Consider the following 24421-nt stretch of genomic DNA (forward strand, 5'->3'; position numbering starts at 1 on the left):
TAAAGGGGAAAACTGAGAACATTTGTTTGTTAAGATGTATTATTATCTTTAGATCCCATTGTATAATCTTAGTGAGTTTACTTATCAGCTTGCTTTTTTTAGTCCCATGTAAGAAGCATGCAATAATCTAGAGGTATTGCTTTCCATCCTATATGATAACCTGTCTAGCCAAACCAGGGTTTCTAACTTTCCTCATTTACATAATTCAATGTAACAAAAATAACCTGTACAGTAGCTACACCAGATTGTACTAATAATGCTGGTGCCCACAGTCATACTTTGAAGGTCCCCATACATCTTCGATTAATTGGGGCATTTTGCAGATGATTGTCCCAAAAACTCGGCAATGTATGGGGTTCACCGATTGCCAATTCTGATCATAAAGTGATCGGAATCTGTAAATCATGTTGTCCAAAATGTTGAATTCCAGGGCTATCGATTGGTAGTGTATGGAGACAATCAGCTGATTTGCTGACTGTTACTAGTAAAATGATGAGCATGATTTGCAAATCACTGAAAAATATTTGTAATATGTGGGCGTGGATTGGTGGATTGCGGAATCTTTAAATCAGAGGAAAACAATCACATAATCTGTGAATTGTTCTTTTGAGATTACTAATGTATGGGCCTCGATTTTTGGTTGGAAAATCTGCACAAACAATGTTTTCCTTAACTGATTTATACACACATAAAACAATCTAGATCTAGCCAAATTTATATAGTGAGCAAGTGCAGAAAATAAATTGCTAGATTCATAGAGGTATATTTACTAAAGGGAGAGTTTTTAGAGGTGGAGATGTTGCCCATAGCAACCAATCAGATTCTACTAAACATTTAACTAGCACCTTCAAGAAGGTAATATCTAGAATCTGATTGGTTGCTATGGGCAACATCTCCACTTCTAAAAACTCTCACGATAGTAAATTTAACCCATACTGTTTAACCTAGACACACATATTGATACAATTATTTCCAAGTACTGGGTGTCCATACTATTAGGCAAGGACAAGCATATGTTTCAATATTTTTTTCAGATAGTTGTAATTATGTATAGGATGTAATATAGGTGCTTGTTTACCTATTGAAATAATGTTTATGGAAGACTACACAAACTCCATCACACTTCCTAACACCAAAGCAACCACGCACATGAATGGCACAATCCTACCCCCAAACCACCCAATCCTGTCCCCAAACCATCCAATCCTGCCCCAAAACACCCAACCCTGCCTTCACTCCCACCTAGTGAGCCCACATACAAAATCAGCATATCTCTCATACACAGAAAATCAAATCTTTGACTTTTTGAAGTAATGTTAATTAAACTGGTTATTCCAAGACTGTTTCTGAAAACATGGGTGTATCTATTAAGGGTGCAGGATGTGCAGTGCACATGGGCCTCTGTATCCAGGAGGGCCAACACCTCACATCCTGCACCCATTCACTGACGCCGCAGATGTCACGGGAACCTGGCACAGGTGCCATATTTCTGGAGATCGGCACATGTGCACTACAGAAATCAGCGGAAAAATGGCACCCACTAAATATTTAAAATTAAATTAATTAATATTAAATTAATATTTCTATCCATTATATTGTAGACATGATTTTATTGTTGACTAAAGTGCCTTCTTTATTATCTTTCAGGCCTTGAAAGATCCCACGCTGGCTGCCCGCAAAGACTTTCAAAGAGAAGCCGAACTTCTTACAAACCTACAGCATGATCACATTGTGAAGTTCTATGGTGTGTGCGGTGATGGAGACCCGCTTATCATGGTGTTTGAATATATGAAGCATGGGGATCTAAATAAGTTTCTCAGGTAAGTTCTGCTCAGATGTTGTTTGCTGATGAATAATGTAGTCATGGATATATTTCTCTGCAAAACATTTTCATGTTTCTGTAAAAAACATGAAAACACCCAAGTCTTAAAAAGAAATGTTTCAAGATCTACAGTGGGTGCAGGGATGCGGTCACTATGGGCCCCTGAAGTGATGCTTCCCTCTCTCTGAGGTCCTTTATTCCCCCCCCAGACAGTACTGCCTGTGGTTTCACACTCTGCTGAGTAAAGTCTTCCTCTGATCGCCACATGTGCAGAGAGCACGTGCACCGCTACATATGATCGGGAAGTCTCATACAGGAGTCGCTGATGCCTGCAGTCCACAGGCTATTACATATACCCCTAGGTATCCCTGTCTGTTGCTAGATCCTATATATACAGCCCATTAGATAAACTTGGAGGCTGGATATAGTTTTCCTGCTCATCTGTGCTTATTTTGCTATAACGCCCATGCTTCCTCCGTCACCACAAAGTGCATTGGCCCAGGGTTGTCTTAACAGCAGTGTGGGCCCTGGGCAGAGCAATGCACTGGGGCCCCTACCCACCCATTCACGGGAAAAAAATTAAATGGTCAATAAAATTAAACCCTCCTGCATGCCCATCAGACCTCCCAAACATGCAGAGAGACTTTGTCTGACTGGTCTGAAGCCGGCAGATGAAGTGAAACTGGGACTGAGGTGGGTACTCATCACCGGGGGGGTTAGATCAGAATACAGTGCACCAGCGGCCAGCTTATAAAATTATTACAAATTTACCAACTGGCCGCAGCTGCAGGGGGGCAGGTTGGTGGGCCCCTACAAGCTTCAGGCCCTTGGGCAGCTGCCCAACAAGCCCAATGGAAGAGATGGCCCTGCATTGGCCTCAGCCTCCAGCTTATCCCTTCAGTATAAAATAAATGCCTTTGTTGTAAAAAGAGATGGTGAATTACTGATGGTAAAGTGTCTGCAGAAATGTAACTAAACATAAATTAGGTGAAATATTTGGAAACTTTAGGTAACAATGGCTAGCCCTGTAGGTAAGCTGCCCTGTGACCTGTACACATTTCCTGGCATGCTTGCTGAACAACCTTGAATGAGCCAATTAGAGAATTATGGGCTGATTCTGAATCAATATTCACGCAAATGGTCAATGTTTTTCAATTGTGCATGCACCTAAGTAACTAAAACGTCACACAGTGCATGTGTCCCCAGGTGTGAGCGTACAGAGCTGTAGGACCAATTGAGATGCATGGTCTCAGATGTGTATTGGAAATGTATTGGGTGTTTCTGGACAGTGACTGGGAGGTGGCTATTCAGATGTACGGAGATGTACCGTATTATGGATGTGTTATGGGAGTGTCGCAGAACTGGTTGCAAACTCAGTACTTTGATGATTCTGCGCCTAGCATGCGGCTGGTGCCATTTTCGATGGTGCATCTGATGGTTGCATCTAAAGATGCACCATGTAGAATTGTAGCATCTAAACACTCGCAAAGTGGGCAGCCCAGTCTTTGCACCTTGCGATGCAAGGGTGAGCACCAGGGAAGGACTTCTACTAGTATTTAGCATAAAGTTCAGTGGCGACGTAAAGGTCGCACACACGGGCGACACTGCATCCGGTCCTGCGACACTGCATCTGGTCCCATAGGCAAATGCAGGGGGGGGTTTCTGGTTGCCTGGAAACCCCCCTCCCTAGCACACAGCATGAGGACCACAATATAAATAGCATATAATAGTAAGGTTGTTATTAATACTGTATAATAATACACTATATTCGTACATAAGGAGATCAATCTGTACATCTATGTCCAGGGCAGTGCACAGTTCTTTTTCTGCCCCCTCCCCATTTGGAATCAAGCATTTGGAAACCCCTCTCTAGAAATCCTGCATTTGCCACTGGGTCCTGCGACACTGCATCTGGTCCTGCAACACTGAATCTGGTCCTGCGACACTGCATCTGGTCCTGCGACACTGCATCTGGTCCTGCGACACTGCATCCTGTCCGTCTCAGATTCGGCCCTTTAGAGTTTTATTTTTCTTGATCTCAGCAGAAGTAACGTCCAGACTAAACTTGCTCATGTGAACAAAGCTTTATAGACTCCTTATGAGATTAATAATTATCTTACAACAAAGCTAATAGAGAATAGCATAAAAAAGAATAACAATGTAAGAACAATAATAATGTGTGTGCGCATAACACATTCTCCCCATGATAAAAGACACCTTGCAGAATATTAGACATGTGCTGAACAGATAATTATTAAGGTGTGCAATTATTCACTTTGATGGGATTCTCCTATTACATAGAAATCATGTTTATCATGTTTTTAAGCTAGTTATGGAGTGCTACTTACCTCTTCACATAATTATGAGCGTTCATTGCTGATATTTAGCAAATTGGACCCTTGATATTTTCCTTGTTTCGTATGATAAGCACATACGTAATTGCTGAGGAAGCTGTAATGTTACTGCGCTGCTCTGTGGTTTTCACTTCATTTGTAAATATTTCAATTTGTAAGTACTTTTTCCCTTTTAATGAAGTTGATTTCTTGATAAAAGTCATTTGATCCTCTTTCATATGTAAGACAGAGTAATAAATCCCCAGCTGCAGCAAATATATTCTCACTGACAGTAGCCTACATCTCTATCATTAAACATTCTGAGCCTGATATAGAGGTTTGTGCAGTGTCCATGCTGTATGCAAGTGACCAGGGGCGTATATATAATGGGTGCAGCGTGTGCGGTGCACACGGGCTCCTGGGTCCAGGGGGGGTCCGCACCACACAGCCCGCGTCAGTCAGCTGCTGGATGCCTGGGTGAGAAGAGGGGGCCCCTGATGGGGGATGCACACTGGCCCCCTCCTCTCTAAAGATGTCCCTGCAAGTGGCTGATGTTTTCTTACTGCACATGCATCCGAGTCACACTGCTCATGCTCCCCGATGGTTACCGTTAGGAGCCCCCAAATTAATGTGGACTCAGAAGGCCTAATCCAGAGGTGTACGTAGTGTCAATGCCGCATGCAAGCGGTTGATATTTTCACTCATGCATGCGCCCAAGTTAGCCAGCGCATGTGGTCAAGTAGCACTGCACATGTGCCCCGATGGTTACCACTTTTTTGTGTGGTAGCAGGGGGATGGTTAGCCAGATGTGGGTGTGTCGAGGGCATGTCGCACTGATACAGGTATTCAGACAGAGATTCTGCACCTACGAAGGGCTGATGCCATTTCCGATGGGTGCGCCTTAATACGCACAGCGGTAATTATCGCCACAGTCCATGGACATCTCTGTGTGAATACCATTGGCTGCAGCATTAGCATAAAGATGCAGTTGCACTACAGCAAAAGATGTGGTCGTCGCTGCAATAGTGTGCAACACCGAATCAGGCCCAGAGAGAGGTAATATCAGTGGGCATTTTTGTGTGGTAACAGAGGGGTGATTAGCCACACATGGGTGTTTCGTAGTCTGAAGACGGAGTTGCACTGACACAGACGGCCATGTTTAGACGGATAATCTGATCCTCTGTAGGACTGGTTCAATGTTTGATTGTGGGACCGATGGTGTGACTGATGCAATCAATGGTGCAACTTAATGTGCACAATGGCAGATTAGCTCCGCAGCCAGTGGACATGTCTATACAAATACCATTGGATGCGGCATAAGCAAAGAGATGCAGTCGGGCTGCGGCAAAAGACCCAGTCACGACTGTAATAGTGTGCCCCTCTGAATCAGGTCCTCTAATAAATGGAACACATATTAGACTCTTGGCAGAATGTTACTTACAGTTCTGGTTCCAAGAGATCATGCATGGGACTGGCAACCCAACACCTGTCCAAGTGACCAACATTACTAAATGACATTAAAGTGACCTGGTCCTTTCATATAAGAAAGTCACCCCAGCTTTATGTGGTTCCCTAAAAAAGCAAACAAAACAAAAAAAGTAACAATTAGCAATTTGACATGGTCATCCTAATTATTTTATGGTAAAGACCTCGGCTGCTTTTGATAAAATAGTCCTACAATTCTCTTTAGAACATGGTTATTGGTTCTATCATGCAAGTGGTACAATTAAATACACTTATATTATGCCAGAAAAATGGACTGGGGTCAGATCTACACAGTATCTCATCAAAAGTTTAATGCTTGCATCCTGAACACTGGAAGCGCTCTGGACCCCTGTTCTTGACAACAGCTACTTAACTAAATGTGTTAGTTAGCAACTATGAAGAAAACCTCCTAATAAGAAACCCCACAAATATAGCCAGAGCTGTTGCAACTGGTTCATTTATAAAAGCTCCACCTTTATAGAACCCATTCTAGGGCTTTTCAGACCTATTACCGTAGTCCAATTTAAAATGAGCTGTATGCTCTACCCAAGTATTTTCTGCCTACCACTAGACAGAATCGTAGGAGTCCTGGGGGTATATTTACTAAAGTGTGGGTTTTTAGAAGTGGAGATGTTGCCCAAAGCAACCAATGAAATTCTACTTAACATTTATCTAGCACCTTCCAGAAGATAATAGCTAGAATATTATTGGTTGCTATTGGCAACATTTCCACTTCTATATTTAGATGATTTAATCTCTAGATTTTTTTTTTGCCACTGTCAATTGTATGCTTTGGTCCCTAATACATTGCTCATGTTTATTTGTACTCAGATAGTACCATCCTGCAGTTTCTGCCTTTTTAGAGGCTTATTTCTATGATTGTTTGCTTGTTACCTGTGTGACCTTTGGCAACTGTTATTAGCTTGTATTTTTGCATTTGCATTGCTTTTGAGTTCTTAAAAAAGTAACAAAAAAAGGTTTTACGCTGTCTCAGGGTGGTCACTTGACACTGTCTAGTAGGTAGGAACGCTGGGAGCGCTATTGCGTTCTGATTCTAGGGGCATGGGCAAGCATCTGGGGCATGGCAACACCCATTTGGAAATACCAGGGCCTACTTCACATGCTATGCTGCCCACTGAAGAGGCATGGTTATGACATCTTAGAGGCATATCTTTTTCAAAATCGACACCCTTGAAAGAAATATGCCAATATTGAAATTCGTTAAGTGTGGATGAGGGAGCAATTACAGCTGTGTCCATCATGATCCATTGTGCCTGAAAGGAGGATGTGGGATGTTATCTGCACTCAGAGGACTTTGGGCCTGATTTAGAGTTGTACGCTATTGCCACTGCTGCTGCGTCTTTGTATGCAGCTGCTATTCGAAAATATGCAAATGTCGCAGCCTCCGAGAGATGTATTGGAACACCGACCTGCGGCTTTGCATATGAATGCATTTGTGTAAAATGTTGCAGCATCTGCATACAAAGGCGCAACCTTAATCGCAGATCATTCAATTGTCGCAGTCCTGAGTGAGTCTAGGGTTCTGCAGAACAGTCATTGGAATTGAGATGCTGGAGCCATTTTTATTGCATATGGGATGGCAGAGACATGCCCCCAAAATGGTTGAGAAATGCCTGCTTTCTTTGCCACCACTCCCCGTTACCTCCCCCCAAATGCTCCCTGACTGTCATTCACACTGTGAGCAAATAGTCACTGTGAGCAACTATGGTAATGTACCTTGACACAAGTAATGTGCGACTTAATGGATGCGCAGATTGACGATTATTGCTCAAGTGAGAAAACATCGGCAAAGCATCAAACCCTTTGTTATGATTTTATCATTTCATATGCCTATACTCCTGTTATCTTCAGGTATGTATCCAATCTAAGGGGCAATGGAATCTTTCTTGGTGGATATGTTATGCTGTTTTTGTAATGCTATATACTCTATTAAAAAAGATTTTTGTCTTATAAAAAACATTTTTGCCCTAGTTTTTGTTCTACTGCTCTTTTTTCATGCTGGAATGTGAAATCCTTGAGTTCCTTTTTGGAAAAAGAAATGATTTAATGGCAAGTTTCTGTTTCAAGTAAACATAAAGTAACAGTATAGAATACAGCCATCCCTTTCATCTTGCACCTATCGTCTATTTGGAGGCAGAGGATCTGCTACAATTTTCCTTTATTGGAAATACTTGAGTCTGTATTATATAACTTATTATTATACTGTTGCAATTAAGTTTTATTGTTTCTTCATTTGAACATGTTTATTATTGAGAATTGAGAAGAATTGGAGTGTTTAAACACAGCACTGATTATTACAGATAGATGTGTCTTTCTTTTAATAAATATATATATTTTTTACTTATTACTTAGATTAAGGGTAATATGCGACTGCTCATCCAGCTGTTTAAGTGCATCAGATTGCTCATCACTGTATTAAGATTTGTCCTATGCATAAAGATCTTCTAGTACCTACAGAATAAACATAAAAGTTGACTGCGGGGAATTTGCAATGTTTAATTTCTGAGTTTTTATGGAAATAAGCACCGTGTGCTGCAGTTTATTTGCAGAGGCACTTAAATTGGTTTTGATGTGCATGGATTTTCAACATTATTTTTATTTTCCAGGCTGAGAGAATACTTATGAAGCAGGCGCAGGCTTTGTAGTGAATTGTCTCCAACATGTGTTATATTTAATGAGTAATAACATCCATGTCATTATTTCAAAGGATAGCTTGTGGAATGCAAAACCTGTCCAAATGTATTGGGCACCATCAAGATTTAGGCTGTCATTACGCCTCTATATTAAGTCTTTTTGGGTGAGAACAAACGCTTGTACAGTACGCAGCAATAGCTGGTACTGAATATTTTCAAGTACTCCAATATAGGGAAGTTCAGAGATTCTAAGAAGTAGAGACGTTAGTTTTGTGTACTTTGCTCTCTTTTTATCTATGTTTGATGATTCACAGAAATATGGTGGGACTGAGAGGTCAGTGCTGGTTGGGTTAGCTTAAGGTGGACAGCTTCTATTTGGGTGCAAGCAGTGCCACATCACCTGCGCTACTCAGTAACAGTTGAGGAGTGCAGTCCTCCTTTCCAAAAACAAAATAATATTTTGGTAATCGTTTGTCATTTTTATTTCTTTTACTACTTCAAAATGTGCCCAATAATAATTTTTCACTGAAACATTTTAATTAACATAAATATGCCATAATTGTTCCTTGCTGGGACAGTGATGGAGTATTTTGAGTTTTGTATCTCAGTTGGCTTTCAGAAATTAGGGGCAGTGTACTGTGGTCTGGTACAATATTATATATATATTATACTACATGCTGCAACTCCAAAATTTGCAATATAACAAGAAAGCACATTATGGTTTAAATTACTTCATTTACTTGGGGTCCATAAGTTATACGCCTTAACACCCGGTGTGGCTGAAATGTTTCGAGAGAAGCAGCGTACCGTGTTTTTCTTTAAATGTTGCATTTTATTCGCATTGCAGATGCAATGAAGCACAACTCAAAGTGTACTAGAGACACTAGACTGTGACATTAACCGCACAATGATTGGTTTTACACGCGTAAAAAGTCACAGATTAATCACAATGGAACCAGGCAGTGGCGGCTCCAGAGGTGAGGCTACTGCGCAGTATACAATTCAAATAGGGGACCCACACCAACTGCTACCCCAAACATCACCAAACATCGCTGGTAGGGACTCACTGGCAGTTAGTGTGGCTCCCCCATCTGAATTTTCTGGAGCCGCCACTGGTCACAGGTGTACACAGATGTACAAATGTCGCACACACCATTGATCAGCGTTGTCTAATAATGTAGTTCTGTTGCTTCAATGTGTTTTAATTATGCAAATCAGAAGCACAAAAAAGATGCTTGGTTTGGCTGAGTCGCATGGGACCTGGTGAGCCAAGAGGTGCTTTTTGGTGCTATTTGGTGCAAATGAAACAACAGTATGAGCACAATGACATCAGCTGTAAACTGCATGTGTTTAGATTTACAGTAACTGGCCGTCTGTCAGCCGGCAACTATCAAACAAGATAGCGTTCTCATCTGTCACAGCCACTTCCTTTTTTGGCCTATTTCTGGTTAATATATCAATGCTTATTTACTAAGCATTGAAATGAGATAAAGTGAACGGAGATAAAGTCCCAACCAATCAGCTCCTAACTGTCATTTTTCAAACACAGCCTGTGACATGGCAGTTAGGAGCTGATTGGTTGGGACTTCTCAGTTCACTTTATCTCCATCCATAGTAAACAAACCCATAACTATCTGTATAATGGGATTGGCAATTGGATAGGTTTATTAAATTCAAAACCACTTTCCTATCTGTTTGTTATGAAATTGCTTTAACATTTGGCTTCTATCTTAATATTTATTCTTAAATCCAAGGAAAGCCATTTACAGATTGAGGTTGTTTAAAATATGCTCACACTCTCCCAGTTTGACAGAATCATTGACAGTCCTAGCCCTCAATTTGCTATTAAAAGCTGGAGGGGAAGAAAACACTGTTTAAATTGTTGATTGTGGGTAAAATGTTCTCCCTTGGCAATGAGAAACAACAGGAAGAGTTCAGTTGGCCATTACAGTGATAAAAAAATGTATAAGGCAGGTATGTGCTAATTTTGATTACTATGCTTGTTCTCTTACGTACATACTAAGAGCTCTATTTACTACAATCCGCATTTGCAATGCAGATTGTAGTGTGATATTACTGACTGAATTTGCATTGCGAATTCAGGCAATAGCAGAGGGATTTACTACAAATCCCTTGCAGGGACAGAGCTTTCGATACAGCTCTGTCCCTGCGAATCCCCTCTGCACACTAGTCACTGTATTTTTGCAAAAAATACAGTGACAAAGAGCTCACGCATGCGTCGACTGGCCGCCGCTGCTACCCTTCCCCAGCGCAAAGACCCACCCCGCGATCGCAGACCCCCCGCGACCCCCCCCTTAATTACACTTAACTGCATGATCCGGGCCTCCGGTGATGTCTTCCATGTCCTCCGGTCAGATGATATCCCATACTGCACTGGGACCCGATCACCTGATGACCGGGCCGCAGTGCACCATGGGAGACTAGCTGGCCGGAGGGGAGACATCACCGGTGCCCCGACCACCAGTCCATGTTGTCAGGTAAGTTAATTTGTTTTTTACTATTTTTTTTTTTCTGCAGTGATCAGCGTGTAGTCTGTTTAGACCACACAGCTGATCACTGGGGCCGGCTCCCGGCTCTGCTCTGCCTTTTAGAGCAGAGCAGGAGTCCAGTAACCGGGGCAGACCCTGGATAACGCCACCTCCAGGTGGCGTTATTATCACAGAGCCTCTGTAGGTATTTTTTTCACAATTTATTTTTAGTAACTACCAGGCAGATCACATTTCCTATTACAATTATGGGAAATGCGATCTGCTTACTAAAAATAAGTGATACTTAGGGATTGGAGTAGAATTTTACGTATTCTACTCCAATTGCCCTATAGTAACTAGGGGTGAGCGGGTTCGGATTTCTGAAATCCGAACCCCCCCGAGCCCCCCCGATCCGAGTCCGATCCGAGTCAGGCTCGACTTTTCCCGCCTGACTCGGATTCTGAAATCGAGGCAAAACGTCATCTTCCCGCCTTCCGAGTCTCGCGGGTTTTGGATCCTATATAAGGTACCCACGTCGGCGCCATTTTCTCACTCGGCTGTGGACAGTGAAGAGGGAGGGTGGGAGTTAGGGCTGTGTAGTGTAGTGTAGTGTAGTGCTGCTGTTGTCCACTACTTCAAAGTCCATAGGGGCTGGCTGTGTTGTGCTGTGCTGCTGTTGTTAATAGGGGCTGTGTCCACTACTTCAAAGTCCATAGGGGCTGGCTGGACTGTGTTGTGCAGTCAGTTCTCCATAGGGGCTGTGTCCACTCCAAAGTCCTGTGCAGTGTCCCAGTCCTAAAGAGGTGCTGTAGTGTTGTCCAGGGGGTGCTCTGTCCATCAGGGGTGCTCCCCCCAAGTGCTAAAAATATAATATATTTTCTGTGTTTGTGAATTGTGTGCGCAGTAGCCGCACGTGCATCAACAAAGTAGTGCCAAGCGTGCGCCTGTGTCATAAGTAAAGGGCCGGCTGGCTTGACCGTTAAAGGGTGCTGTAACCCCCGAAAGTACACTCCAGTCCAAACCAAAAAAAAATTATTTTCTGTGTTTGTGAATTGTGTGCGCAGTAGCCGCACGTGCATCAACAAAGTAGTGCCAAGCGTGCGCCTGTGTCATAAGTAAAGGGCCGGCTGGCTTGACCGTTAAGGGTGCTGTAACCCCCGAAAGTACACTCCAGTCCAAACCAAAAAAAAAATTATTTTCTGTGTTTGTGAATTGTGTGCGCAGTAGCCGCACGTGCATCAACAAAGTAGTGCCAAGCGTGCGCCTGTGTCATAAGTAAAGGGCCGGCTGGCTTGACCGTTAAGGGTGCTGTAACCCCCGAAAGTACACTCCAGTCCAAACCAAAAAAAAAATTATTTTCTGTGTTTGTGAATTGTGTGCGCAGTAGCCGCACGTGCATCAACAAAGTAGTGCCAAGCGTGCGCCTGTGTCATAAGTAAAGGGCCGGCTGGCTTGACCGTTAAGGGTGCTGTAACCCCCGAAAGTACACTCCAGTCCAAACCAAAAAAAAAATTATTTTCTGTGTTTGTGAATTGTGTGCGCAGTAGCCGCACGTGCATCAACACAGTAGTGCCAAGCGTGCGCCTGTGTCATAAGTAAAGGGCCGGCTGGCTTGACCGTTAAGGGTGCTGTAACCCCTGAAAGTACACTCCAGTCCAAACCAAAAAAAAAATTATTTTCTGTGTTTGTGAATTGTGTGCGCAGTAGCCGCACGTGCATCAACAAAGTAGTGCCAAGCGTGCGCCTGTGTCATAAGTAAAGGGCCGGCTGGCTTGACCGTTAAAGGGTGCTGTAACCCCCGAAAGTACACTCCAGTCCAAACCAAAAAAAAATTATTTTCTGTGTTTGTGAATTGTGTGCGCAGTAGCCGCACGTGCATCAACAAAGTAGTGCCAAGCGTGCGCCTGTGTCATAAGTAAAGGGCCGGCTGGCTTGACCATTAAGGGTGCTGTAACCCCCGAAAGTACACTCCAGTCCAAACCAAAAAAAAAAATATTTTCTGTGTTTGTGAATTGTGTGCGCAGTAGCCGCACGTGCATCAACAAAGTAGTGCCAAGCGTGCGCCTGTGTCATAAGTAAAGGGCCGGCTGGCTTGACCGTTAAAGGGTGCTGTAACTCCCAAAGTACACTCCAGTCCAAACCAAAAAAAAAAATATTTTCTGTGTTTGTGAATTGTGTGCGCAGTAGCCGCACGTGCATCAACAAAGTAGTGCCAAGCGTGCGCCTGTGTCATAAGTAAAGGGCCGGCTGGCTTGACCGTTAAAGGGTGCTGTAACCCCCGAAAGTACACTCCAGTCCAAACCAAAAAAAAATTATTTTCTGTGTTTGTGAATTGTGTGCGCAGTAGCCGCACGTGCATCAACAAAGTAGTGCCAAGCGTGCGCCTGTGTCATAAGTAAAGGGCCGGCTGGCTTGACCGTTAAGGGTGCTGTAACCCCCGAAAGTACACTCCAGTCCAAACCAAAAAAAAAATTATTTTCTGTGTTTGTGAATTGTGTGCGCAGTAGCCGCACGTGCATCAACAAAGTAGTGCCAAGCGTGCGCCTGTGTCATAAGTAAAGGGCCGGCTGGCTTGACCGTTAAAGGGTGCTGTAACCCCCGAAAGTACACTCCAGTCCAAACCAAAAAAAAATTATTTTCTGTGTTTGTGAATTGTGTGCGCAGTAGCCGCACGTGCATCAACAAAGTAGTGCCAAGCGTGCGCCTGTGTCATAAGTAAAGGGCCGGCTGGCTTGACCGTTAAGGGTGCTGTAACCCCCGAAAGTACACTCCAGTCCAAACCAAAAAAAAAATTATTTTCTGTGTTTGTGAATTGTGTGCGCAGTAGCCGCACGTGCATCAACAAAGTAGTGCCAAGCGTGCGCCTGTGTCATAAGTAAAGGGCCGGCTGGCTTGACCGTTAAAGGGTGCTGTAACCCCCAAAGTACACTCCAGTCCAAACCAAAAAAAAAATTATTTTCTGTGTTTGTGAATTGTGTGCGCAGTAGCCGCACGTGCATCAACAAAGTAGTGCCAAGCGTGCGCCTGTGTCATAAGTAAAGGGCCGGCTGGCTTGACCGTTAAAGGGTGCTGTAACCCCCGAAAGTACACTCCAGTCCAAACCAAAAAAAAATTATTTTCTGTGTTTGTGAATTGTGTGCGCAGTAGCCGCACGTGCATCAACAAAGTAGTGCCAAGCGTGCGCCTGTGTCATAAGTAAAGGGCCGGCTGGCTTGACCGTTAAGGGTGCTGTAACCCCCAAAAGTACACTCCAGTCCAAACCAAAAAAAAAATTATTTTCTGTGTTTGTGAATTGTGTGCGCAGTAGCCGCACGTGCATCAACAAAGTAGTGCCAAGCGTGCGCCTGTGTCATAAGTAAAGGGCCGGCTGGCTTGACCGTTAAAGGGTGCTGTAACCCCCGAAAGTACACTCCAGTCCAAACCAAAAAAAAATTATTTTCTGTGTTTGTGAATTGTGTGCGCAGTAGCCGCACGTGCATCAACAAAGTAGTGCCAAGCGTGCGCCTGTGTCATAAGTAAAGGGCCGGCTGGCTTGACCGTTAAAGGGTGCTGTAACCCACAAAGTACACTCCAGTCCAAACCCCAAAAAAAATTATTTTCTGTGTTTATCCGCACGTATATATCAAATCGATATAACATAAATGGAGGACCAAACTTTCTCCGATAAAAATAAAATAGAGAAAGATCAAGAACCACTTCCTCCTAGTGCTGAAGCTGCTGCCACTAGTCATGACATAGACGATAACATGCCATCAACGTCGTCTGCCAAGGCCGATGCCCAATGTCATAGTAGAGGGCACATACAATCCCAAATGGCAAAGTTCAGGAAAATGACCTTGAAAAAGACATTTAAATCAGCTGAAGAGAAACGTAAACTTGCCAATATGCCATTTACGACACGGAGTGGCAAGGAACGGCTAAGGTCGATCCCTAGTATGTTCATGACTAGTGGTTCAGCTTCACATGACGATGGAAGCCCTCCTCCCACTAAAAAAATCAAAAGAGTTAAGCTGGCAAAAGCACAGCGAAGAACTGTGCTTTCTAAGAAGATATCACAAATCCCCAAGGAGAGTCCAAGTGTGGTGGTGGTTGCGATGCCTGACCTTCCCAGCACTGGACGGGAAGAGGTGGCTCTTTCCACCATTTGCACGCCCCCTGCAAGTGCTGAAAGGAGCACCCACAGTCCACTTGCTGATATGCAAATTGAAGATGTCACTGTTGAAGTACAACAGGATGAGGATACTGGTGTAGCTGGCGCTGAGGAGGAAGTTGGCGAGGAGGATTCTGATGGTGATGTGGTTTGTTTAAATCAGGCTCCGGGGGAGACAGTTGTTGTCCGTGGGATGAAAAAGCCCATCACGGTCATGCCTGGGCAGAAGACCAAACATTCCACCTCTTTGGTCTGGCAATATTTCTATCCAAATCCGGACAACAACTGTCTTGCCATATGTACCATATGTAAAGGTGAAATAAGTAGGGGTAGGGACGTCAACCACCTAGGAACATCCTCCCTTATACGGCACCTGCAGCGCGTTCATAAAAAGTTACTGTCAAGTTCAGAAACTTTGGCTAAGACCGTAAGCAGTCCAGGGACACCTAAATCCCGTTGTCCTGTTGTATCCAAGCGCCTGCAAACCACACCGTCAACTCCCTCCTCGTCAATTTCCTCCTTAGTCAGGATCGGAAGTAGTCCTGCAGGCCATGTCACTGGCATGACTGACTCTCCTATCCGGGATTCCTCTGGAGGATCCTGCATTGCTACGCCTACTGCTGCCGCTGCTGCTGTTGCTGCTGCTGGGAGTCGTTCATCATCCCAGAGAGGAAGTAGGAACACCACTACTTTTACTAAACAATTGACCCTCCAACAGTCCTTAGCGAGGAGGATGAAGTACGACAGCAGTCATCCTGAAGCAAAACGTATAACTGAGGCCTTGACTGCTATGTTGGTGTTAGACGTGCGTCCGGTATCCGCCATTAGTGCAGTGGGATTTAGACAATTGATGGAGGTAGTGTGTCCCCGGTTCCAAATCCCGTCTAGATTCCACCTGCATCCTCAAAGCAGCAGCGACAAGCGTGCGTCTGTCTGTTAAAGGGTGATGTAACCCTCAAAGTGCGCTCCACAAACAATAAATAAATTCTTCTTTTTTTTTCTGTCTTTGTGAAATGTGTGGGCTGTAGCCGCACCTGCATCCTTAAAGCAGCAGCGACAAGCGTGTGTCTGTCTGTTAAAGGGTGGTGTAACCCTCAAAGTGTGCTCCACAAACAATAAAAAAATTCTTCTTTTTTTTTCTGTCTTTGTCAAATGTGTGGGCTGTAGCCGCACCTGCATCCTCAAAGCAGCAGCGACAAGCGTGCATCTGTCTGTTAAAGGGTGGTGTAACCCTCAAAGTGCACTCCACTAACAATAAAAAAATTCTTCTTTTTTTTCCTGTCTTTGTGAAATGTGTGGGCTGTAGCCGCACCTGCATCCTCAAAGCAGCAGCGACAAGAGTGCATCTGTCTGTTAAAGGATTACATCGGTGACAGCATCCAAGTAGGCATGTCAGACAGTCCGTACATGTACTGGCAGGAAAAAGAGGCAATTTGGAGGCCCCTGTACAAACTGGCTCTATTTTACCTGAGTTGCCCCCCCTCCAGTGTGCACTCCGAAAGAGTGTTTAATGCAGCCGGGAACCTTGTCAGCAAAAGGCGTAGGAGGTTGCTTCCACAGAATGTGGAGAAGATGATGTTCATCAAAATGAATTATCAATTTTTCCAGGGAGACCAGCCTCCAGAACGTACAGAGGGACCTGTGGTTGTGGATTCCAGCGGGGACGAGTTAATACTCTGTGAGGATGAGGATGTACACAACACTGAAGAGGGTGAGGAATTGGTGAATGAGGAGGATGAGGACGACATCTTGCCTCCGTAGAGCCAGTTTGTGCAGGGCCAGATTAATTCCCAGTTTGTTTTGTTGGGGCCCAAACGAACCAATCATTTCAGCCACAGTCGTGTGGCAGACCCTGGCGCTGAAATGATTGGTTTGTTAAAGTGTGCATGTCCTGTTTATACAACATAAGGGTGGGTGGGAGGACCCAAGGACAATTCCATCTTGCACCTCTTTTTTTTCTTTGCATTATGTACAGTTTGGGGCCTAGTTTTTCAAACTGCCATCCTGTCTGCCACTGCAGTGTCACTCCTAGATGGGCCACGTGTTTGTGCCGCCCACTCGTGTCGCTTAGCATAGTCATCCAGCTACCTCGGTGCAACCTTTTGGACATAAAAACACTATTGTGAGGTGTGAGGTGTTCAGAATAGACTGGAAATGAGTGGAAATTAAGGTTATTGAGGTTAATAATAGCATAGGAGCAGAAAAACCTACAAATTCTGTGATTTTAGCTGTTTTTATGCTTTTTAAAAAAAAAATACAGATCCAAAACACAAAACCCAGAACCCAAAACACCGAATGGTGGTTTTGGCAAAACCAATCCAGATCCAAAACACGAAGAAAGATCCAGATCCAAAACCAAAACACAAAACACGAAAAGTGGCCGGTGCACACCCCTAATAGTAACTATAGGTGATACTAAAATAATGTGAAAAGCGTGTCAAAACACCCTTTTTCACTTTATTTTAGTAAAAATAATGTTAATAAATAGAGCCCTTAGTAACATGAACCCAGGTGGAGTTAATGTATAAATACAAGAAGATTTTTTCATCCTATCTTCCCCAAGGGAAGTACTGTAGCACGATATCATTAATATTTTGATACCCAATTTCTCCTGTCTATTTCCTCTCACATCTTTTGTTTTACATGAAATATTTCCTTCAGCTTTTGACATTGCTGGCTAAAAATGTCTACTTTCAGTTGTGGACAGTGGCTGGGACCTTGTGAAGCATCATCCCAGGAGACCTCCAAGGCATTTAATCACCAACATGGTCGACAGTTTAAAATTAAAATGACTTCCCTGCTGCATCGGTCACCTTTATTGTTCAATGTTTTTTCCACAAGGCACAATGAACTGCAATAAAACCTCTGGAACTTTATTTATGACGCTGTTCCGAGAGAAGCTGGTTATAAAGTGAGCTTCTCTCATTTTACTGCTTTTCCAATTTTTATTGAAAGTCACAATTAAACTCGGACAAATTCATTTTATAGTCTTTTAAGAGGCCACCATCTCCTCTCTTGAAAAAAAAGACACAGAGTTGTTAAATGCTGTAATAGTGATTTTGGGCAGAATAATGGAGCAAAACCATAGAAAATACTTAGCTTGACCCTTTACGTAGTTAGACTTAAACACAGATTTTCTGTTTATGTTACCAAAAAACAGGCTATATCTCTAGGGCTTATGTGCAACTGCTGTGCTGAGTTCATTTTAATTCAAGTATCTGATTGGGATCCAGCATCTCCTGTTCGAATTCTACCTGTAATTGTTAAGGTGTCAATAAGGATTTAAATAAATACAGTAGCTTGCTATTGATAGTTACTAAATAACATGTGTAAATGGATACCAGGGAGAGATGCTGCTCTTGCTATAATGCTCTGAGAATTTGTAAAGTGGTAAGCATCATTATTTGCATGTTAAATATAACATTTAGTTGACAAACAATATTAAATTAATACTGTAATTAAAAAATAAAGGGTTCCATGAACTCATTGGCGCGTACATGCCCTCCTCCCACTTTTTGTTAAATACATTGATTTATTTTCCGGGTGGTTTTCAGCCTTGACTTTATATAAATAGGCATCAGATTGAACTGTTAATATACTGTTTTGTTCCTGGGGAATTTAATATACAAAATGAATGCAGTGCCGAAAGCAGAGGCAGACAAGCTGTGACATAAGCCAGGGCAATAAAACGTATCTTCCTGATGAAGCAAATACATGGCTACCACGCATTGAGGAAAGTCAGGCAGGTTATGCAAAGTGTTTAGTAAAATTTGCAGGGTGGTGAAACTAAGTAAAGTTGTCCGGAGGTGGCCGTCTCCTGACATAGAAGAAAGCAATGACTGTACATTATAAATAGATGAAGAAGGCGAGTTGGTGCAGATTAGTTTTAATTAGGGCTGTGCGCTGACCCCTGTGTTTTGGTTTTGGATCTGTATCTCCTTTGTGTTTTGAATCTGGATTGGCTTTGCCAAAATCGCCCTTGCGTGTTTTCATTTTGGTTTTGGATCTGTATGTTTTTTTAAAAAATTTATAAAAACTGCTAAAATCACATAATGTGGGCTTTTTTTTTTGTTCCTACGGTATTATTAACCTCAATAACATTAATTTCCACTCGTTTCCAGTCAATTTTGACCACCTCACAGCTCACAATATTGTTTTTATCCGGTTTAGGCCCAAAATTTGCACCAAGCTAGCTGGCTGACTGAGCTAAGCGGCAGCAGTGGGCGGCACAAACACGTGGCAGTTCAACTTCCAACATGGCACATAAGGAAACATATGTTTTCATTAATCAAGAGGCCTGTGGAAGATGGAGTATGTATGTAGTTGAAGGCAGGGACAGTAAAGAAAAAAGTACTTGAAGCGCTGTGTGCACCTAAATGGTGGGAACCTCTACTAAAAGGACCAGATCAATAAATAGTGTCATAAACTGCAAACAAATCATGTGTATATTTGTGACACCAAAACTTAATAATAAAACCTAAAGTAGTATGCGCATTTACCAATACTAGACCCTCTTAATGTAGCATGATCTATGTGAGATACATGAAGCATAGAAAAGTGGAAAATGCTATAATTAAGAATAAGGCAGGGACAGGAAGGGTTGATTGGTAGTAAATTTAATTACTTTTTTTATTCTGAAGCAAATTTATGAGGGAGGAGGGGAGAGCATGGGTGAACAATATGTCCCATGTTTTGCCCACAAAATCAACTTGGTGGTTCAGAACATTTTTTAAAATGAAAGGGGCATGCAAGAGATTCTGGACCTTATTCAGAGTCGGTCGCAAGCGCTGAGCGTTCGCAACCGACTTGATATTGGTCCACAGGGCATGCGCACGATGGAGACGGCTCCGTCGTGTGTATGCGCGAGCCTCCGCTAACGATGGATCACCCGTCGTTAGCGCGCTTGAAGCAGATGGAGCGAGCTGTCGATGTTGATTGACAGCTCGCTCCGTTTGCTGGGCAGGCAGGGGGCGTGCCCGGCCAAACGGAGGCGTTCCTTTCAGAATGCTTGCCGTTTTGTGGGCGTCCCCACTGACATCATCAAACAGAGCAGGAAGCTACCCTAGGGTCTCGTCGTAAGACCCGATGGTCACGATGGTCTTGACCATCGTGACCATCTCCCTTAGTGGTCATTAGAGCTGTGGGTGTTAACCCACAGTCTAACGACCGACATGGAGGCGGCCGTTCAGGATGCAAGCGGCCGCCTTGTTTCTGAGCGACCGCTTGCATCCTACGACCGCCTCTGAATGAGGCCCTCTGTCTGTAGCCATAACATTTCTGGACATTTTTGGCATTCAGCAACTGCATTTCAAATATTGCAGCAGCTGTGGCATTTCACTTCAAACATGGCACATCAGGAACAAATGTTTGTATTATTCAAGAGGCCTGAGGGAGTTGGAGTATGTATGTAGTTGAAGGCAAGTAAAGGAAGATTTGATTAGTAGTAAATTTTATTTCATTTTTTATTCCAAAGCAAATTTATGAGGGAGGAGGGGAGGCATTTACAAAACATATTTAAATCATTCACACCAGTCCTTGCCCCAGAAAAATCCTTGAGCGCTGTGCCTGCTGCTGCTGCTGGGAGTGGAATTTCTTCCCAGAAGGGGACCAGGAAGACTACTAATAATACTTTAAAAAACAATTGACTGTTAAAAAATCCTTTGCAAGGGGGAACAGGTATGACAGCAGTCACCCAGTTGCACAGCGAATCACTATTAGATGTGCGTCCAATATCCACCAATAATGCAGTGGGTTTTAGACAGTTAATTGAGGTCCTGTGTCCCCGCTACCAAATCCCATCTAGATTCCACTTCACAAGAAAAGCAATTCCCAACCTGTACAGGGACGTTAAAAAAAACTTAATTAGTGGCCTCCAAAATTCCGTTGTATCCACTGTCCATTTAACCACAGATATGTGGACAAGCTAAACAGAGCAAATGCAAGATTTAAGATTTATGGTTTAAGTAATATGTTGTCTTTCTTCCCAATGGACAATGATCTGAAGAGATGCAAAGAGCTGTTTGTAAGCAAATTTTCAGCTCAAGTGGCACGTGATGCAGCGATGGCTTTTCCTTCAGTTTCTCCAGCAAGTGCATCTGCCGAGAAAAAACTAAGTTTTCCCAAAAGACCCACTGGTGGTGCATCTGGTCGGGTCTAAATGAATTGCCTACAATTAATGAGATCTCTACCATGAGTCCATCTTATAAGGTCACTATTTAAAGAATGGTTGAGGACTATTTTAAATTTTTTATTGATTGTGTCCAAAAAGGCATGTCAGACAGTCCATTTGACTAATGGCAGGAAAAAAAAGGCAATTTGGAGGTCCTTGCACAAACTGGCTTTGCTTTACTTGAGCTGCCCACCAACTCAGAAAGAGTTTTCAGGACAGCCAGGAACCTTGTCAGCGATCGGCGTAAGAGGCTACTTCCTCAAAGTGTGGAAAAGATGATGTCCATCAAAATGAACTTCAAATTCTATGCCAATTACATCCAAACATTACAGAGTGACCTGTAATGGTGTATTCCAGTGGGGATGAATTAATATTGTGTGAAAATGATGTACACACTGATGAGGGTGAGGAATTGGATGATGATGACAACAACATCTTGCCTCTGTAAAGCCAGTTGTGCATGGATAAATCATTGCCAGCAATGTTAGCTTCCAATTGGTAGCTTGTTTTGTGGGGGCCCAAACAAACCAATCGCTTCATGATTGATATTGTTGATGAAGGTGTTGGTGGTTAAGATGGCAGGTGCTTGCATCTAGCAGAGAGAAGGGAACTAGCTGACGCTGGACTACTTGCTGGTACTTTTTTAGCCAAAGTTTCTAAATTTTGAAAAAACTTTTTGGATGGATGCGCTGCAGATGATGTAACAGGGAGGAGATTCCTAGATGGCTAAGGTTCCCACCTCTACTTACTGTGGCTTTGCAAAGGGTACAGATGGCTTGACAATTGTTGTCTGGATTTGGGTTGAAATAATTCCACACATAAGAAGTGGATATTTTTGCGCCCAGGCATGACAATGGGCTTGTCCATATCATGGGCAACAACTGTTTCTTCCACTGGTGCCTGATTTACACAAACAACATCCTCATCCTCAACATCCTCATCAACATCCTTATTAGCATCAGCTACACAAATATCCTGCTCATCCTGGTGCACTTCCACAGAAGCATCCTCGATTTCTATGTCAGCATGTTCACTTGTGCTTACTTCATCTTAAGAGGCAGAACCACAAGTCATAAATGAAGGCCAAAGCCTTAGCCTTTCCTTGCCAGTTTGTGTGGTGAAAGGCATATTGCCTATATTATGTCTTTCTGCAGCTAACTTTCCTATGATGTTTTTTTCTTTACCACTGTAAAAGATTGGTTCTTGATTTTAAATGCCCTGACTTAAGTCCTGTATGCCCTTGGACATTGGCTTTAGTAGATGATGTAGATAGACTAGTTTTGTCATGATTGGTGGCACTGGAAGCAGCTGTACCCTGAATTAAGTGGGGTACAGCTCACATGTTAATTTGTACCAATTTTAAATATTACACTGCGGTATCAATGACCTACAGTGTTGCAAGATTTTTTATGAATAAGAAAAGAATAACACACTGTGCTACCACTTACAGTGTCGTAAGATTTTTTGTGAATAAGAAAAGAATAACACACTGTGTGTCATAAGATTTTTTATGAATAAGAAAAGAATAACACACTGCACTGCCACTTACAGTGATGTAATTATGTTTTATATATTACGCATGTTATTTAGCACTTCGTTGTTGTCTTGTTGTCGGTGTGTAGACTAATCATTTAGTCATGATTGAGGAAAGAGGTGAAAAGTTGAATGTTACACTGCTCTACCACTTACAGTGTCACGAGATTTTTTATGAATAAGAATAACACACTGTGCTACAACTTATAATGTCACAATACGTGGCCAATAAGCTGCGGTCTGGCCGGCAGTGTCACTGAACAATAATAGTGCAGCTAAGTTGCTAACACACACACACAAAAAAAATAAAAAAAAAATATTTTTTTATTTTTTGTGGATTAATAATTTTATTTCACTTTTATTTTTTTTACATTGGGGAAGAGCACCGCTGAACGGGCAGTAGCCCCTTGATGAACAACACTGACACCGGAACCCTTTTTTATGGACAACAAAGTACCCGTGCCAAGTGTGGATGGACCACCTGCAGAGTCACAAATACGTGCATGATAAACTGTGGTCTGGCCAGCAGTGTCACCAAGCAATAATAGCTAACGCACAGAGTATGAGAGTATGAGACACATTGCTGATGGCATTAGCAGTTGGGAGGGGAAATTTCCTTTCAAGTCAACCACAAGTGTAACGATCTATAAAACTGACCAGTTGTAAGAGCCTCGGATGAAGTGATAGACTCTGGGAATTCCTCGACTGGGCTAGGGCAATTTTATAGCCAGCAGCAACAAGAGATATGGCTTCTATTCAAAAAGATGATTTACAATAGTGAATGCCTCTAACTAGTGTTTAGCTACCCATAAAGACATTCCTTTCAATAGAGTGACTCCAGTATAAGTGATAAACTGGGTCACTATTCCAAGACACTTATTTAAGTAGACTGACTACAGGGGGTATATTTACTAAAATGCGGTTTCTTAGAACTGGAGTTGGTTGCCCATAGCAACCAATCACATTCTACTTATCATTTATCTATTACCTTCTAGAAGATAATTGCTAGAATATTATTGGTTGCTATGGGCAACAACTCCAATTATAAAAACCTGCACTTAGTAAATATACCCCTAGGAATCTCTTTTGCAGAATAGCGTCAGTTTGCTTCACATCCCAAAATCAATGTCCATTAGTGGGGTGCATCCTCCAAACCACAACCATGGTCAATTATAAATCCAGCAATATTTCCCAAATATGGAAAACGTATAGGGCACTCTCAAGAGGTAAAGTATTAGGCTATTAATTTGCAGTATAATGTTAAAGCCAAGTAATTTGTTATCAATCTTTCAGTCCCGGAGGACCTTTTTCAAGACTCCAGCTTCACAACAAAGCCACCAGTATGTGCACAAAAGACGCCGCACGATCCTAGGCAATATGCCCTCTCCTTTTTTTATATTTGGGAAATATTGCTGGATATATATATATACAGGTTGAATTTCCCATATCCAAATATTCCGAAATACGGAATATTCCGAAATGCTAATTTTTTTTGGCATGATTGAGATAGTGAAACCTTTGATTTTTGATGGTGCAATGTACACAAATTTTGTCTAAGGCACAAATATTTAAAAATATTGTATAAAATTACCTTCGGCTGTGTGTATAAGGTGTATATGAAACATAAATTAATTCATTTCTGTACACAAACTTTGTTTGAACCACAAAATTATAGAAAATATTGTATAAAATTACCTGCAGGCTGTGTGTATATTTGGGTCCTATTCCCAAGATATCTCATTATGGCATGCAATTATTCCAAAATACAGAATATTCTGTTATCCAA

The 24421-nt window shown here is 42.6% G+C and overlaps 1 protein-coding gene across 1 annotated transcript in view; it reads left to right on the forward strand.

The window, feature by feature from the left end:
- The window catches only part of NTRK3 (neurotrophic receptor tyrosine kinase 3), a 700933-nt gene that overhangs the window by 604438 nt on the left and 72074 nt on the right, over positions 1–24421 (forward strand). Inside the window, exon 16 of the mRNA XM_088452662.1 lies at positions 1648–1820. Coding sequence (XP_088308788.1) covers positions 1648–1820 — 173 coding nt within the window. The remainder of the gene's footprint in view (positions 1–1647; positions 1821–24421) is intronic.

The sequence above is a fragment of the Taudactylus pleione genome, unplaced genomic scaffold, assembly GCF_031769625.1.
Source record: "Taudactylus pleione unplaced genomic scaffold, aTauple2 ptg000556l, whole genome shotgun sequence".
In the NCBI taxonomy this organism is placed as follows: domain Eukaryota; kingdom Metazoa; phylum Chordata; class Amphibia; order Anura; family Myobatrachidae; genus Taudactylus; species Taudactylus pleione.